This window comes from Mercenaria mercenaria, chromosome 9 (genome assembly GCF_021730395.1).
Source record: "Mercenaria mercenaria strain notata chromosome 9, MADL_Memer_1, whole genome shotgun sequence".
In the NCBI taxonomy this organism is placed as follows: domain Eukaryota; kingdom Metazoa; phylum Mollusca; class Bivalvia; order Venerida; family Veneridae; genus Mercenaria; species Mercenaria mercenaria.
Window position 1 is genome coordinate 39638461 of NC_069369.1, and position 18670 is coordinate 39657130.

The following is an 18670-nucleotide window of genomic DNA, read 5'->3' on the forward strand; positions in this document are numbered from 1 at the left end:
TAATAGTGTCACCCCAGCAAAACTACGACAGATTACAAGCAGAAAAAATCATTTAGATTTTTAACAGAATAATGAGGCCCTTCTGAACAAAACAAAGCCCAAAGAAGTGACACATATACATTTTGAATAATGTTATTCAGAAAATAGGAGAACAAAAAAAAAAACAACAACAACAAACAAAAAATAAAAACAACAGAAAAACAACAACAACACGAAAAAACCAAAAACAAACAAACAAACAAAAAGTGAGACACCTATACGTTTTGACATTTGGATAATTTTCTCCAGAAAATAGGGGGAGTACTTTTTAAAGGAACATGAGTAAGAAATTCAATTATACATTTTAATGACTTAAATCAAATGCGGTTATGTTGTAAAAGATGCTATAATTAGAACACAAGTATCGCATTGGCTGAAACGTTTCCTGGGAATTCCTAATTTTCCGTAGAAAGTTCACTATGCAATCTAATTATTGAAATATATTATAAAATGCAGATACTAATGATGCACACATATATATATATACAATTTAGCCAAGAGTATGTTTGCAATACACCTAAGCTATTATTAACTAGACGCTGTGGTTTACATGGAAAATTTAATTGTATGTATGAAAGTTTAATAAATGAAAATATTTTTAACAACCCCACTAAAACTGAATCATCAATGATGTTAACATATTCTGGTATAGTTAATAAATTGCATGACTATTATTAAACAGTAAAAGTGACAGCTTTAATGTTGGGCAAGCCTAAAGATTTTTTTCAAAGAAAATTCTGTTTCCTCTCTAGGAAATGAAAGCAAACGTAGCCCGTACCTGTTCGTAACAGGAGTTACTTTGGTGGAATGCGGACTTTGATCAAGTAATGTTACTATAAATAGAGTTTTGAAAATAGGATAATGTCATTAGCGAAAATCGTTACGAAGTATACATTACTGTTACATTACGTTTTTTTATCTCAACTGTAGTCTAAACGGTAAGCTTTCAAATATAATTTCATAATTAAGACTTTATACTGTTAAAAATTACAAACTTACAACATTATTCACTTATTTTGTAGTCACAAAAATATAGTTGTATTGTAGTAATGTGAACTGACATGTTAGAGGTAAATGTTAATTATATTTATATATTTAGACAAAAAGTATTCGGCAGAAATAATATACATGTAAAGCAAATCTCTCTCTCTCTCTTTCTCTCTCTCTCGTGTATGTGCATGTGGAATTTTCAATATTTCGGTGTCAAAAAATTCAAAACTACACTTATTACATATTTAATTGACCGCTCAAAGTTTCCTACAAACTTTTAATATTTGTAGGAATATCGTTGTGTAATTGTCTATTTCGGAAACTTTAGTTAGAAGAAACTCCTGCACGCTTGGAGACGTAATTTGAAATTCCACATAGTAATGGTACGTACACTTGTATTTTAATTATTTCTTTTGAAATGATAAAAGCAATGTAACACCACTAAAACATTTGACAGGGACAAATCTTCTACTCTTCTTAGTCCCTATAGATTCGTAGGATAATTCATTTAAACTCTTATTTTGGATGCCTTCATACATGTTAACTTACTTTTAAATTTTAGGTGCATTATTCAAAGATGAATGAAAGTCACGTCCAAACAACTTTATCACTGATCAATGAACGAAGACGCATTTCCAAAAGCATCGTCCTGGATGGGCGTAAACTCAGTATATCGGAAGTGCTTGCGGTAATTTCAGACCCGACATTGACTGTTCAGCTTTCAGAGGTCGCTTTGAAAGATGTTGCCGCTAATGCGGAATATCTAAAAGGAAAACTGAACAATGGTCTTGTCGTGTACGGAATTAACACAGGTTTTGGAGGAAGCGCTGAAGTTCGATCATGGCAACTTAAAAATGTCCAGAAGGCACTGATTCGCCATATAAATGTTGGAATGGGGCGCGTCTTTCCAGCCGAACTGGTCAAGGCCGCAATGGTAACAAGAGCAAACTGCTTAATCAAAGCGTACTCAGGTGTACGACCAATAGTTCCAGCAACACTTGTTGAACTGATAAATAACGACATAGCACCACAGGTTCCGCTTAGAGGATCTGTCAGCGCAAGTGGTGATTTGATGCCGCTGGGTTACATTGCTGCTGCTATGATAGGCAGAGAAGATTTGACTGTTACAAAACGTGGAACTGTGATGTCATGTCCGCAAGCATTAGAAGAATCTGGTATTACTCCTGTAGAACTTGGACCGAAGGAGGGTCTTGGTATTGTTAACGCTACTACCTTTACAGCAGGAATGGCAGTACCGGCTGTCTACGATGCTAATTTACTATTACTCCTCACACAGATTTGTACTGGACTTTCCCATGAAGCTTTACATGGCAGGACTGAGAGTTTCAATCCTGTTATACACAATTGCCTGCCGCATGTTGGACAGAAAGAGATTGCGCGTAACATGCTCACCGTTCTTGATGGAAGTAAGATGGTCATAACAACATTAGACATGCATTTGCCAGATAAATACGGGGTTTTGAAGCAAGATCGATACAGCTTAAGAAGTTCTCCGCAATGGCTGGGTTCTGTGGCTGAGACATTGAAAGACACATGCAGAAGACTCACAATAGAACTTAACAGTGCAACTGATAATCCTCTCATTGATCATCGTACAGACACAGTTGTACACTGCGCAAATTTCCAAGGGGAAACATTGTCAATTGCAATGGACCAGACCCGCCAAGCTCTCGGTGTCTGCGGAAAAATACTATTTGCACAGTTTACGGAAGTCGTCAATTCCAAGATGAACTTTGGGCTGCCTCCAAATTTGAGTGGTTGTGATATCAACACAGACTTCGGATTCAAAGGTTGTGACATAGCCATGGCTTCGTATATGTCTGAGCTTGACCACTTTGTAAACCCGATGAGCAACCACGTGTTGAGTGCAGAATGTCACAACCAGTCTATCAACTCGATGGCTTTAGTAAGTGCGCGTTTCACTACTGAAGCTGTTGAAATTCTACAGATGATGGTAGCTAATATCCTGCTGCTCACTGTACAGGCAGTCGACTTACGCCATATCCGTAACCTTGCTTTGAAAGAAATTGATGAGTTGGTGCAAAAAGTTCCAGAAATAGCTAAGGATATGAAGGACATAGAGTGGTACGACCTCCTGTTCTTCTCTGAGACGAAAGCTGCTGAGCTATCGAACGGTCGGACAGTGGATGAACAAATGGTTATCAAAGAGTACGTGTCACACAGACTCGCAAACCTGTACAAACAGGCGTGCACTGGTTCAATTGATGTCTCAGGACTGATGGGAAAAGGTAACTATATTGCCAATGAAAAACGTCATGTTATTCTCAAAAATGAATGCAAGATTACATGATTCTCCAGTTATTTATGAAATTATACTTATATGAGTAATACCGTATGGAAAATCCTACCTTCTATTAAGCAGGGATATAATTATCGCATACCTGTTAAAATTATTTAAGTTCATTTCCGTGTGCAAAATGATAAAAATGCATTAGCTATGTTTATTTTTAAATTTTTCCTTTTTCTCATAAAAACAGTAAAATATAAAAACACTTCATGTTGATTAAATTTACTTGCAGGTACAAAGAGGATGTACAGCTTTATTCGAAAAGAGTTACAGATTCCATTCTACTGCGGACAAAATGGTATAGACAAATATCTGGGTAAAATTCTGAAGGCAATACAAAATCGAGACATCGAGGACATTCTCGTTGAAACATTTACCGAAGAGATGGCATCTTCAAGGGCCAGAAAAAACAGTGAAAGTGGTTAATGATAAAGGAAAGAGAAATACAATTACCTAAATGTTGCTTATAAATGACTATTTCCTTTTTATGCATGAAAAAGAAATATAAAGATTTGGAGAAGTGTTTGTATACTCTATGTGTAGACTAAAAAAAAAATGACTTGCTAGCCACAATGATAATATGCTTAAAATTAGAGCGTGAGAGGCTGAAATTGACATCTTCAAAATATTCCCGTAACTGTTCAAGTATGAAATCTCAACCTCACTCTTATTCATTATGCGTGTTGTCTCACAAACATTTTGTTTCATTAATTTAATTGTTTGTTTTAACGAAGTCTGTAAAAGATGTAGATCTAGCATAATAAAGAAACGCAAAACATACAGTATGAAATTAGCTGTTCGTGATAACCACTGTTTAGTCGATTCAGTGTACATGTCAATGTCATATTGTTGTATGATCAAACTGAATTCTAACACGACCAGCAAATAACCTACATACATGTAGTGCAAAATCTATCTCGGGTTATTCTGCATTAAACCACTCGCGTGCAATGACGTCATCCGATCGCACGGTCGTAAGAAGTAGTTACCATTTTTTCTAACACTGTTGATACTAGTATGTCGTGTTAGAATCGAAATAATAAGTTCCCAAGTGTAATTTATCGTAGAATAACCCGAGTTTTTCGTTCTTATGCGAAACAATATATCACTCAGGCCTACGGTCTTCGTGATATATTCTTACGCATAAGAACTCAAAACACGGGTTATTCTACGATAAACCACGTTTGGGAACTTATTATTTCTTAATTATACCCTAATCAATTCCACAAGTGGTATATGTTGGTACAAAATAATGATATTCATTTTTTTTTTAGAAATTAACGTGGCTTAGTATTGTAAAGAACTGTATAATTGTTATAAATATTCAATACATCGTGTTTAAATGGGTCAAATGAACGTGACAGCCAAAAAGTGTAAACTACTTTAAAAATAATATAACTTTTCATAAACGTTTAACATTCATTTACGTTTTTGTTTGACTGGTAACTTGTATCTTTACTTTAAACCGTTGTTTTATGTCACTCTTTTCCTTGTTGCAATAAATATCATACTTCTAAACAAAAATTTGTGTTGTGTCTGAAATCCCCGCTCCACTCCCCCCCCCCCCCCCACATCCCCACATTTGGTTTAAACATATTTTATTTCCCAATATGTACATTTCAAAGGATTATTTACATACATAAATTCTGGATTGGACTGGAAGCCAGTAGGCTTATTGAAGTCCTCTCCACATCCCCACATTTGCCCAGAAAAGTTTTATTTCAAACTAATGATGTACCTATATGTCTTTACAACAAAAGACAAAACATTATGATTAAAACTACTGCAAAATATGACCAATGACTTTTCAGCTCGGACGACTCCATATTGCATAAGAATTTAAACAGCTATTTCTGATGCATACTCAACCCAATACCGATTGCATTTCTAGGGAGTAAAAGACATACGGCATCTTTTCCATTTTGCAATTTAATCAAGAAATTTTCATGCCTTAATGCTCAAATGTATTTTCATATTTAAAAGTAATATTGACTGATATTTGCAAATATATTCCGGTGTATACTTGTAGTACTAATACCCCCTCATCATTTTGGCTTAAGACTTTGCCGTGATCCAACTGTCTCATGTGAGTAAAAGTTACCATCAAGTTAATGGGGAGTTCTGTCTGACTAAATTATCGCTTTAAATAGTGCATAGGAAGCAATATGACAGACCTTATAATGTCGTTAGCGGGTCAACATACATATAAAACTGAAAAATATTCATGATTGTTATAAGCGTTGCTTCGCAAAGGTGTAAATGTTTAACATTTTAAAATTGCTTAACGTATTACCAGTTTCAGAAATGTGCATTTGACATGTTTTATTTTTCATCATATTGGCAAAATATCAAGTGTTACGTGAAATGATTTGTTAAATGTATTCCTATAGTCAACAAAAGTAGTGTTAATTCTGTCTGATAGATTATTTCATTTAAGAGAGTGAAAGAAATTTGAAATTTGGCTACCGAGTCTGCTATTATTTTGCTTGGTTGCATTCTATGCTTCCGAGGGATCTTTCCACAGATTTTAGCTTTATTAAAAATGAAAAAGGGTATTTCCTAAGTGAATATTTCAGCAGTATGTAAATAACGGCATAAACACACTAAAATGGATACCTCCACTGTCAGCCATTTTATTAATTTTTTAACTGTTTTTTTCTATTTCTTTAACAATATTGTTGCAATATCAAAAATACTTTCAGACACATAGATGGCTTAACAATGACTTTGTTATAAAATTTGTTTTATAATGCATCCATTCCTTTATAATGTAGAACATTTTATATTAATGTGACTTTCTACAAGAAATGCGTATAACATATGCTGCAGTTTTATATTCTATATTGCTTACATGATACAAATGTATCTACACATTTCTGTAAATAGTACGATTTATTAAAAACAACCCTCTGAATTTATTCTTTTTCGTTTGTTTCAATGTGTGTGTACATAAAGGTGAGTACATTATTAACATATTCACTGAAAAACTATAAAGAAAACGAGGAGGATGAAATAAATAAATATAGGAACACAGTGGTGCACCGCCTATAAAAACACCACTGGGGAGAATAAACCACTTACTAGTGAAAAGAACGTAACTCCTAATCCCCACCATGTTCCAAAGCTACAGAAGGCTGTAAATAAAAAGTTACCCCTACATACGAAATGGTTACGGAAGGCATGGTTTGTTTAACACCAGCTTTCCCTAGCAATTTTATACAAAAATCTAGCCTAAAGAATCATATAGAACTGTACTCAATGCCTTTTCTGAAGACAGGACATCAAGAATCATACACAATTGTACTCAATGCCTTTGCTGAAGACAGGACATCAAGACTCATACACAACTGTACTCAATGCTTTTGTTGAAGACAGGACATCAAGAAGCATACACGACTGTACTCAATGCCTTTGCTGAAGGACATCAAGAATCATACACAACTGTACTCAATGCCTTTGCTGAAGACAAGACATGAAGAATCATACACAATTGTACTCAATGCCTTTGCTGAAGACAGGACATCAATAATCATACACAATTGTACACAATGCCTTCGCTGAAGACAGGACATCAAGAATCATACACAACTGTACTCAGTGCCTTCGCTGAAGATAAGACATCAAGAATCTTACAAATTGAACTCAATGCCTTTGCTGAAGACAGGACAACAAGAATCATATACAATTGTATTCAATGCCTTTGTTGAAGACAGAACATCAAGAATCATATACAATTGTACTCAATGCCTTTGCTGAAGACAGGACATCAAGAGTCATACACAATTGTACTCAACGCCTTTGCTGAAGACAGGACATTAAGAATCATACACAGTTGTACTCAATGCCTTTGCTGAAGACAGGACATCAAGAAGCATACACAACTGTACTCAATGCCTTTGCTGAAGGACATCAAGAATCATACACAACTGTACTCAATGCCTTTGCTGAAGACAAGACATGAAGAATCATACACAATTGTACTCAATGCCTTTGCTGAAGACAGGACTTCAGGAATCATACACAATTGTACTCAATCCCTTTGCTGAAGACAGGACATCAAGAATCATACACAACTGTACTCAATGTCTTTGCTGAAGACAGGACATCAAGAATCATACACAATTGTACTCAATGCCTTTGCTGAAGACAGGACATCATGAATCATGCACAATTGTACTCAATGTCTTTGCTGAAGACAGGACATAAAGAAGCATACACAACTGTACTCAATGTCTTTGCTGAAGGCAGAACTTCAAGAATCATACATAACTGTACTCAATAACTTTGCTGAAGACAGGACAACAAGATTCATACACAACTGTACTCAATGCCTTTGCTGAAGACAGGACATCATGAATCATACACAATTGTACACAATGCCTTTGCTGAAGACAGGACATTAAGAATCATACACAATTGTACTCAATGACTTTGTTGAAGACATGACATCAAGATTCATACAAAACTGTACTCAATGCCTTTGCTGAACGCAGGACATCAAGAATCATATACAATTGTACATAATTCCTTTGCTGAAGACAGAACATCAAGAATTGCTTGTACTCAATGCCTTTACTAGGGACAGAGGCTCAATGAAAAGACCATTAGGTGCTGAACAAAAACAGGCCGGAAGACAGACACCTATGCGGGCTTAATGAAGTGCCTGTCACGACGTCTTCCACCTGCTCCGTTAGACACAACCAAACAGAAAACCGTAGCGCTCAACTGTAAAATGGTTGTACACCAAACACGCGGTGCATCTCCAAATAGCTGTGTCATAAAACTCGTTTCTTATATTGTATCAAAATAGTTCAGTTCCAGTGGGCTTTAATAACTGCCTATCAAAGAGTTTCCACTTGTCCCATTAGACACAATAAAAGAAGAAATCGTAGTGTCCAAATGTAAAAGGATGCAATACCAGACATGTGGTGCGGCTCACAACAGTATGATCAATTCTCTTTTAATAAAACCTGTGATATTAGATACCAAATCTAAATCAATTTGCTGTACAGTAATTCAATCTTAGAAATAAATAGAAGAAATTTCAATGACTCACATACACGCGGCTACAGAATGCACGCTTCACTTGTTGAATTATGCTTATCAGACATTCTTCATTATTCAAAACCCTGATAAAAAGTACCGAGATGTTTAAGGAAACATTATCGGCCGTTTTAAACCATACTTATTTCTTTTTGCAGAACAAAGAAACAAATAATGGTAACTCCAAAAGCTAAGTCTACATGCCATGAAAATAATGAAAACAGTGAGACCAAAGCACCGGATGGTGGCTGGGGATGGGTCGTTGTTGCAGGTGAGTTTAAAATTATTGCTTTTCAAGGAAATTAAATAGCTTATTGATGCTTTTAAAAATTACGAATCTGAGCATATATCAGATATGTATTATACTTAGTAAACAAAATATCAAACAATTATTCAAGTTGGTCCATTTTTTACCTTGACGGCTCTCAAGTATTTAGCCGCAATATCCAACGCAAGCTGCAGAACTAGCGATATTTCTTGATATAAAGCTAAGGTAGCAGTGTACACTTCGAATTTTGGCCCCCTCAATATTTGTTATAATTAGAACTTCGTGATTTTGGATGTCTGTAGATTAAGGTGAGAGATAATGATTGTTTATTCTTTAGAAAATTTAAACAGCCGATACATGTAAAATTCTGATGTAAGTTGTAAAACTAACTGCTGCTAGCTTTGTATGAATCGGTGAGTCACCTTGGCGCGGGAAATTCAAATCATGGAAGGGTTCCGTGCTTGTTGATTGATACTCAGGAACTTTTTCGCTATTTTGTGAAAAAACGAGCTGGATGGGCCGCCATTCCGTTTATATCCTTTGGTTCAGTAGGGACTATTTAATTGAGAAATGCAATAAAATTGGGCATTGTTCCTGCAGCGGGATCATTGCAGGCTGTTCAAAAAGTGCAAAATTGATGATTTTGGCATTCTATTTTTAATGGAATATGTAAAACTTTCGTTTTGATAACTTTCTGTATTCTTGTATGAGGGTCCTGATCTTGCCATTAATTAAAAGCACAAAATATTCATGGCCAGCCTGAATCTGCTCATTAGGGAAGTGCAATATTGCGACTCGCTTCATGTAAGCCTGGCCGTGCCCAAAATTTTTGAATCTAAGTGTACCCTGCTACCTTAATAATAGTTAATAACTATTCAGAGACTATGTTCATATTCAAACAGTTACAAATGAAACGGGTGTAAACTCATATATTAGCTATATTTACCAACACAAATGGCAAAATATATCGGTGGCAAATTCTAAATATTTTATGGTATGCGAAAAGGTAAAATTAATGGAGACTTAAGGGTGCGTGTAAAAATCCAGCTGAATGGTAATATATTACAGACTAAAAGTAATAAAATGCAACACAGTGTTTTAGGCATTTTTGTTATGACGTCATTTAGAGGTTTATTGTCTTTAACACTCTTTTGTATAAAATGGCCAGTAAAACAATAAAATACGTTTATCAATGTTATGTTGATATGCTTCACGAAATGTTCACTATTTTACCGTATAGGTGCAACAGTACTGAACTTCCTTATCGGTGGTGCTGTAAATACATTCGGCGTGCTTTATGTGGCCCTTCTGGACAAGTATGGACAAAGTGCAGGGGCAACCGCTTGGGTTGGATCATTGGCCAATGCCATGGGGCTGCTGCTTGGTAACTGTTCGAAAGTATTTTTATGTGTGTAAGATCACAGCATATTTTCAACAAATAAAACTATAAAACTCTACCTTGTGGTGTAGTGCATTGTTCATGCATTTATAGCATTGTTAGACATTGTTGTACTATATTGTGATAGGTGACAAAACTTTTACTTTATTCGTACTATTTTCGAATGTATATTAACATTATTTCAAATGTTAACTAAACTACATTTATTCTATGTCTATATGTTAATTTTTCAGGTCCATTGTCGAGTGCACTGAGTGCCAGATTCTCTTGTAGAAAGATGGTGATTATGGGTGGAATTTTTACGTCACTTGGTTGGGTCAGCACAGGCTTCATGCCGAGAATAGAGTACATGTTCATATCTTATGGTCTTATTGCAGGTAAATATCAAAAACTCGAGAACTGTTTGTTGCTACTATTAAACTGACAGCCAAAGGGTTGGTCATATCAGGACTTTCCTGAGTTTATACAAGGTACAATTATGCTTGAGCTTATACAAGGTACATCTATGCATCATTGTATCGTGACATGTGCATCGAGAGAGAATAACTAGACTTCAGTAACTACTAGTATTGAAACATGTGTTTAAAACGGTTAGAGGCAAGTGATTCGAGAGAGTTTAACCACTCGGCTACGCATGACCCCAACATTAACTGTTGATTCAAGCTTAATCATTCGTTCATTCCCACATAAATGACATCAAGTTTCCCTCAAATTTCTTTTTCTCTGATGACACATGTATTGATCTTTCCTGTTTTCAGTTAACTTTATTTTATAAAAAGTTATCTCTTTGTGTTTCTAGGCACCTTTAAAATTTCACATTTATACTTCATAGACCCTAAATGTCAAAACATGCCACTAAGTCCATTATTGCGAATTCCTTTATTTATCTAATAGAGACATTCTTAATAAAATTCATAACAGGTATAGGAAAGTCATTGTCATTCACACCGAGTATTTTGATAGTTGGGCAATGGTTCGACAAAAGGCGATCCTTAGCAAATGGGTTATCCGTAGCCGGTGCAGGATTTGGAACGTTCGCATTTGCTCCACTTTTAGAAACACTTCTAACTAAATATGGATTCACGTATACAATGGTTATAATGGGTGGAGTTATGTTGGTAATGAGTGCATGCGGAGTGTTGTTTCGGCCAGTTCCGTCCTCTTGTAATATCATCCGGAGTCCTGGTCCAGTAAATGGAAGTGCAATAAAGGAACAGACCAACGCGTGTTTTTCAGAAGACATTGATTCAAATATCAGAGATGGAAATGAAACAATTGATAAAGAAGAGGAAAACAAAACATTAAGAGACTACTTGGATTATACCCTAATGAAAAATGCTAAATTCTTTTGTTTTGGAATTTCACTGATGTTAGCTACATTAGGGCACTCGCCGGCTTCTGTTATGTTACCACCATTGGCTCAACAACACAATGTCACAGCAGAGAAATCAGCGTTCTTACTGTCTATCACAGGTATAGCCGATATCATCGGCAGACTTTGTTTCGGCGCTATCTGTGACATTAAAGCACTTAAAGACAACAGAAAATATCTGTACGTTGCTTCAATTTTCATAAGTGGGATTGCAAATATAACTTGTGGTTTTGCAAGTCAATACTGGCATTTTGCGACATATTCTGTAATATTTGGATTGTTTGCTGGCTCATACAATGCTCTTACTCCAGTGATTTTAGTTGATCTTCTCAGTGCAGAGAAATTATCCAGTTCTTTCGGTCTGTCTCTTCTGTTCCAAGGAGGAGGTTTCTTGCTAGGTCCACCAATTGCTGGTAAGTGGAATTCAATACCTTAATACTTTCGTTATTTAAATTATTTTTAAACTGTTTTATGTATCGGACGTAAAAAAATCTTATTTTTATTCGTTTTGAAAATAAAGATAATTTCACAGACAGCTCAGAAATCGTTCAAAGGAAAATAGATAGCTTGGGATACCGGCGTTGGCATAGATGCAGAGTTGGCTTAGAATAAGGTTTATTTCCTACTTAGTCCATGTTTTTATTTCTAACAGTATAGACCAAAAAGAAAAATCGATATAATGTAACTCAACCTACATTACATAAATAGATGATTTTTATGACTGTTTAAACATACTTCAATATTTATCAATTTATAATATATTTCAGGCTGGATGAGAGATGGGTTTGGAAATTATCAATCGGCATTCTTTTTTGCTGGTATTTCAATGACTATTAGCTCCCTTGTCATTAATTTTTCATCAGTGTGTGAAAGACAAAAGCCAAAACCAGCATCAGCAGAATGTGATGAAAAGTTACCAACTCAAGAAAATGTAAATAAAAACTGCACAGATTCCATGCTGAACGACAAGGATCCAAGGATTACCATTATTTCTGTTCTAGTAAGCCCTATTGATGTCTCAACAAAAGCAAGCCCTATTGATGTCTCAACAATAGCAAGCCCTATTGACGTTTCAACAATAGCAAGCCCTATTGAGGTCTCAACAAAAGCAAGCCCTATTGATGTCTCAACAATAGCAAGCCCTATTGAGGTCTCAACAATAGCAAGCCCTATTGACGTTTCAACAATAGCAAGCCCTATTGATGTCTCAACAAAAGCAAGCCCTATTGATGTCTCAACAACAGCAAGCCCTATTGAAGTTTCAACAATAGCAAGCCCTACTGATGTCTTAACAAATACAGTGACATCAGATGCTGACGTTTTTGTTTATGGATATATCGGGGCAATAGAAAGAAATGGACTGCATATTTAGTGACATTGATTGTAATATCGTAGATGAATATTGTCTAAAAATGTTCCATAATAGTGAGATTTTATTTAGAGATTTAACTCATCAATATTGCACGATATTTTTGAGTGTTATGTAATTACTGTCTGGTAAATAAGTACGAACTGTTTCATATAAAGAATGTTTACAGAATATATACTAGTCAGTTTGCTATCTTCCGGGTAAGTGAAAATGCCGTCTTAGTAATCAAGAACCCAATTTGTGAGCAACTGGCGTTTTCATGCGCTACTTTATGTGTTTATATGGTCTATTTATATCATTTGTATGTATTCAGATACCTGTATTGACATTGAAATTAGTAAAATAAAAAAGAACGTTCTTTCTTTCTAGTTGTGTAAATGTAGTATTTTTTTGCGAACGAGTACGGCTTTTTTACTTGAGACAGAATACAACAGTGTGCTGTTCATCAGGCTCGAACAGGCTAGATATTGAAAATTTCTGGGTAATTCAATTTAATTTCACATCATATGATTAATCGGGATAATTGACTATATATAGCACGTCATTAGGCAGAATCAGTAAACACCATTTCTCTTTCATGTATTTTTGAAGGAAATGCGTAACCCTCGTTCATGTAATCATTTATGGGCGTTGCGGTACGGAAATAGCTGATTTCATTCGTATACTGAAAAGTTTATCAGAATCAGTACAGTCTAATTTTAGCATACGAAGCCATTTTTAATGTCGAATAACGACGCCTTAATTAAATATGTGAATATTTTTGACAGCGTTTAACAGTTTCTCTTTATTTTTGACAAGCTAAGACATGCAATTATACCATTTCAAAGTGTTGTGCATTGATCTTCAAAGACATTGCTGTCATTCCTTAGATTCTAATTCAAGTCATTTTTTCGGTCTTTATTTTGAGTTTGTGGTTATATTTATTGAATTAGTAAATCCGACACATCAGATTCCAAAGGAGACTACTGAACAGCATTGTTTTGTGAAAAAAAGCTTGGCTGTGTGAAATTTGGAATGTGCGTGCGTATCGAGAGGTGGGGTGAAGAGAGTGGTGGCTATATTTGATCAAATTTTTAGTGACTTCACGCACCTGTCATGTAATAAATATTTTTACAACTGACGCCGTTAATGTATATTGCAATCGCATTATGTATTAGGCGTAAAAAAACTGATGCCAGCAGTCCATGAGGTTAAGTATCACATCATAAAGCTTGGCATCGTTATCATACCACTGTAACGTGTTGTGTGATTGGACGGCGTATCAAAATTGATTCATGCAGCCAAATGTGGCCGTTTAAGAACACGAGTACATGCATTGTATAAGGTTAATGAGCTACACTTTATAAGTTTGACCTGTTGAAAATAGATGCTGGATCAGTTTACAAAACAATACAAAAATTGTCAAAAAACCACCTGTAAATTCTACTTTTAAATTGACAGTTCCTGCGTTACCAGGTATATGGAGCCTTATTGTGAACGCAACATCTTTCTCTTAGAGTTATCTTATAATATAAAATCAATGTTAACACGTAAATGTTTTTAGACAGTATGTCTGAATTACATGTACTTCACTGTACAATGTTTTGTCAATGTGCGTTTGTTTTTTCGGGGGAGGGTGGTGGGGAAGATCTTATCTCGTTTTTAACAGTATTTCATTTAAGCTGGACAGTCAGTTTCCTGGATTTCATACAAGTATTCATTTTATCTCCACAAGTATCTGCTATGCTCGCTCGGTTCACAAACAGGCCCGGATTCAGGGCCGGGCCGAGGGGGCCCGTGCTCCTCCCCTCTCCACTCCCAGTTGGCTCAGAAGTGACCTATACTCATCAAAGATTTACCCTACTACTGTGAAATCATTAATACTCGTGGGGGACTAATTTTCGTGGATTTCGTGGTTGAGTGAATCCACGAAATTTAATCCCAACGAACAAGTAAAATTCGCATTCATTTCATGTTCAAAACTTGATATCCACGAATTCATATCCCCACGAAATTGCCGTTTTGACCAAAACCACGAAATTTCATGCCCACGAAATTAAATGATTTCACAGTATTTTTGCAAAGGAATACTTTTTCTCAAAATTTAGACCCAGAAACGCACCAGAGGCCACCATTTCATACCTGTATTTCAAAATTTTCCAGAGTAACGTATCCCTACAATACCTCAAAATTTAGACCTAAAAATGTACCAGAGGCCACCATTTCATGTCTTTTTTTCAAACATTTCCAGGGGGAGGGCCCCTAACCCCACTAATATTAGGGGAGTACACATACCAATAAATGCACCTGAGGATACCATTTCATACCTGTATTTCAAACAAAATCCTGGGGAAAAAGAACCTGAATTCCCTAACATTGGCAAAGGCACCCCACTCCAATACCTTGCTATGCGCCTCGGCGGTGACGTATTCGTTCAAGACTGGTGCCCCCCCCCCCACCCCCGTCAAAAATTTCTGGATTCGGCCCTGACAAATCCCCTTACAGGTCGTATGAAATCCATGTTTACATTGATTTTATATTATTAATAATTAACTCTAGAAATTTTTATTGTTTGTTAATTTTGTCATCATTATTTCTATTACTGAGTCTGTTTCACGAAGCATACTTCTGACCAAGCTTAAACTAAGAAGAAAGATGTTTCGCGAAAATAAGGTCCTTTTTAATACTGAGATAAATCGCAGGAACTGTTTAAAATTAAAAGTTAGAATTTTACCACAAGGTGGGTTTTAGGACAACTTTTATGATATTCTTATGTAAAACTGATCCAGAATTAATATTTATAACAGGTCAAACTTATGAAATGATAATCTCATTAACCTTTTACAATGCACGTACTTGTGTTTTCGTTAAACGGCTTCACATTTGGATGCAAGGCATCAAATTTTGATACGCCGCTCCAAATCAAACAACACGGTTTCAGTATGCATTAGACGGCGCCAAGCTTTATTGGATCGTTTCATTTTACATCGCACGAATCCATGTTGTGTTAAACGTCTTCACATTGAACTGCATGGCATCAAGTTTTTATACACCGCCCTTAATTACACAATGCGGTTTCAATATGCATTAGACAGCGTTAAGTTGTAATAAATCATTTCATTCTACACTGCATGTACACATGTTGTGTTAAACGGCCTCACATCAATCTGACTAAAGTACATCTCCTATTACGCTACGCATAGGATTTGAGAACGACCTATTCATAGCCTCGTTCTGACGACTCTTTCGCTAGCCAATCAGAGCTTAACTTACAACATTTTGCAAGCCTACCTGTAGCCTTTACTTTTGATATTTACAATTCTTATATTGTAATGTGTCAGATAGCCGTGAAGCTCAGTCGGTAGGCCACTTGCATTGTAAGCGATGGGTCATGGTAAAAATAGTTTTGTATTAAATGGTCTCAAAATGCAATGCGTTGAATGCAAATATATTGGACGGGATGGAATTTTAGACTAGACGATGTTGAAATGCACTGCACTGACTGACTTGTTTATGAATGGATTGTATATTTACCAAATTTGGCGGTAACCGTCGCCTATACTTTCCGGCTTCATAAACAATGGTGTTATTTCATTTACAAAATCAGCATCTATAAGCTGCAGTATGAGACTTTAACTAAGCATACGGATTCACTCCAAAAGCAGTTTTTCATACAAATTGCACACCTTTGCAAATTTAAGTTTGATGTTGATAAACAGTTACCATACAGTGAAACACCGCTTCGTGCTATGCTTATACAAGCATCTTGTCTCATTCGAACAATTGATGTGTCCTCTTTCATTTCCTTACTTCTTCTATGTTTGATTTTTTCGATGTCCCTTGGTGACTCCAGCATTTTGTTTGTCCTTAGGACTTCGAGTGGTCATTGTTTTACTATACATGTAATTTGTTGATATTTACGTTGGTTACGTGCATGATTTTAGTTCCTATATGCGTTATACAGTATTTTACAACTTAATACAAAGACGATAATCATACATAATGTTGTAACACATATAGAAAGAAACTACACAGCATATTAACCTAATATGTAGTCTTTCAAAAAAGAATAAAATAAAAAAGTGTGGTTCAAAAATGACTGACCACCATACTAACCAAAAATATCAAATTCCCATTAAGAAAAAAGCACGATATATATCAGAGAAAGGACAAGAAGCTGAACAACAAATACAAACAATATAATGTTGAAAAAAGTTTAAAGAACCACCTTGAACCAAAAGGTCGACATTCAAGAAAATACCGTGTTCATCATACTGCAAAAATATTCATAGAAGTTACGAAACTGCGAGCAGTCTGCCCTAATCCTAACTTAGGGTTTTAGGGTGTTGTGGAATTATAATTCTGAACACAGAAGGGTGTCTCCAACCCTATGCTTCCTTGATTGATCAATGCCCCGATTAATTTAGTGCGAAGATGTTATAATATATCGATAGTTGCGAAATGTTACACTTTGTAAATCATGTCGACAATAGTTCATTTTAACTAACTTAGCACCACATATAACCTCTATATATTATAAAATAATATAGTCATACCTCTATAAAAAGCAAGAGAGGGAAGATGATTTATAGTGTAACACGTAAATGGCGGACGGTACGAACTGTGCATACATAAAATTTGTATGTGCATTGAATTAGCATGATCTTGTAACGATTACTGAATGCATAAAGGAAGTAATTCCATTAATATGCAAATTTGTATACCTGTCAATTGTCATTGGAGTAAAATGACAGTATATAGGCGCAATAAATCACCTTTCGTGATGAGCTAGCTTTTCACCGACGGGATTTGTGTGTGTCTGTCCGTGTGGATGCCAGTACATGGCACTAAAACGTTACAATCTGTATCATATTTACTATATAAATGACGGGTTTGTAAGCGCTCCTTATTATCTTAAATGACTATTTATTTTACAATCATTTATTCTTTATCCCTGCTAATGTTTGACTTTTCAAAAGAATCGAAAATAAAATGGAAATTTTCTGTTTATTCTTGAAAAGATAACACATATAACTGGAACTGAGATTGTCATTTAATGATAAATAACGAAATTACGTAATATTTGAAAAACTATTTTTGCTGTGATGCATCAGTACAATTTTGATCATATGTCGATTTTTAAATTAACCTTAGTTTGAATTGTTTAAATTGTTTTAAATGTAATGGCAAGCACATACGGGGAGCAGTGGTATAGTGGATAAGGTGTCGGCCGCTCAATCCAGGGGTCGTGGGTTCGAGCCCCACTGGGGTTACGACCATGCTTCTCATTTGGTACCAGTATTGGCTTTTCCATGAAGCGGATTCGAGAGTGGTTCCAATAAGTTTGAAGCTTTCAACACAATTGAGCTAAAAAAAATTAGTATAAACTAAACATATACGGTCAATAGGTAAAATATATGAAATGGTTGATAATTCGAGTTTGTTAGTCTCCAATCTGCAATAATGTCATTGACAATCCTGAGATATCATAAAGAAATGTATGACTCTTAGTACAAGTCTTCTGTCTTAAAGAAACGATTATGTACCTTTCTTCATTAAATATCTTGGAGATCTCATCTAAGTATGACAAATTTAAATACATCTATATCAAATTTTGTTTCATATGTTTAATTTTTCTTTAGTTGGCATACCTCTTATATGGCAAGTGACATGTACAAATTATCTAGATGTTTGACCGACAGTAGCGCTTGTAACATGTCTAGCAAATTTAGATTCTTGACCAAGACGCAGATGATGAACACAGCTGCAGTTTTCAAATATAGTTAGTCTTTAAAAGAGTGTTATAGTTTGTTGACGTGACAAGAACACTCGGTCGCCAGAAAGTCAAACTAAACGGCTTGCACGGCAAAAATATTTTAATC

General features: G+C 35.5%; 2 protein-coding genes across 2 annotated transcripts; both read left to right on the forward strand.

Annotated features, from left to right (window-relative positions):
- Positions 1-739: 739 nt before the first annotated feature.
- LOC128545895 (monocarboxylate transporter 12-like) lies at positions 740-12812 on the forward strand. Its single transcript, XM_053550525.1, has 6 exons — positions 740-863; positions 8560-8672; positions 9910-10053; positions 10302-10445; positions 10990-11853; positions 12208-12812. The coding sequence occupies exons 1-6, from the start codon at positions 847-849 to the stop codon at positions 12810-12812; spliced, it is 1887 nt and encodes a 628-aa protein (XP_053406500.1). The 5' UTR covers positions 740-846.
- On the forward strand, positions 829-4138 carry LOC123546922 (uncharacterized). Its single transcript, XM_045333573.2, has 3 exons — positions 829-977; positions 1592-3299; positions 3591-4138. Exons 2-3 carry the CDS (start codon positions 1607-1609, stop codon positions 3782-3784), a joined length of 1887 nt encoding a protein of 628 aa, XP_045189508.2. The 5' UTR covers positions 829-977; positions 1592-1606; the 3' UTR covers positions 3785-4138.
- Positions 12813-18670: the final 5858 nt, after the last annotated feature.

Bases quoted from the DNA above. Each gene is read 5' to 3' on its own strand.
- LOC128545895 (XM_053550525.1), top strand. The intron at 8,673-9,909 runs GTGAGTTTAAAA...TTTACCGTATAG, and splicing joins GGGATGGGTCGTTGTTGCAG to GTGCAACAGTACTGAACTTC. The intron at 10,054-10,301 runs GTAACTGTTCGA...TTAATTTTTCAG, and splicing joins TGCCATGGGGCTGCTGCTTG to GTCCATTGTCGAGTGCACTG.
- LOC123546922 (XM_045333573.2), top strand. From the start codon at position 1,607: ATGAATGAAAGTCACGTCCAAACAACTTTATCACTGATCAATGAACGA. The intron at 3,300-3,590 runs GTAACTATATTG...ATTTACTTGCAG, and splicing joins CTCAGGACTGATGGGAAAAG to GTACAAAGAGGATGTACAGC.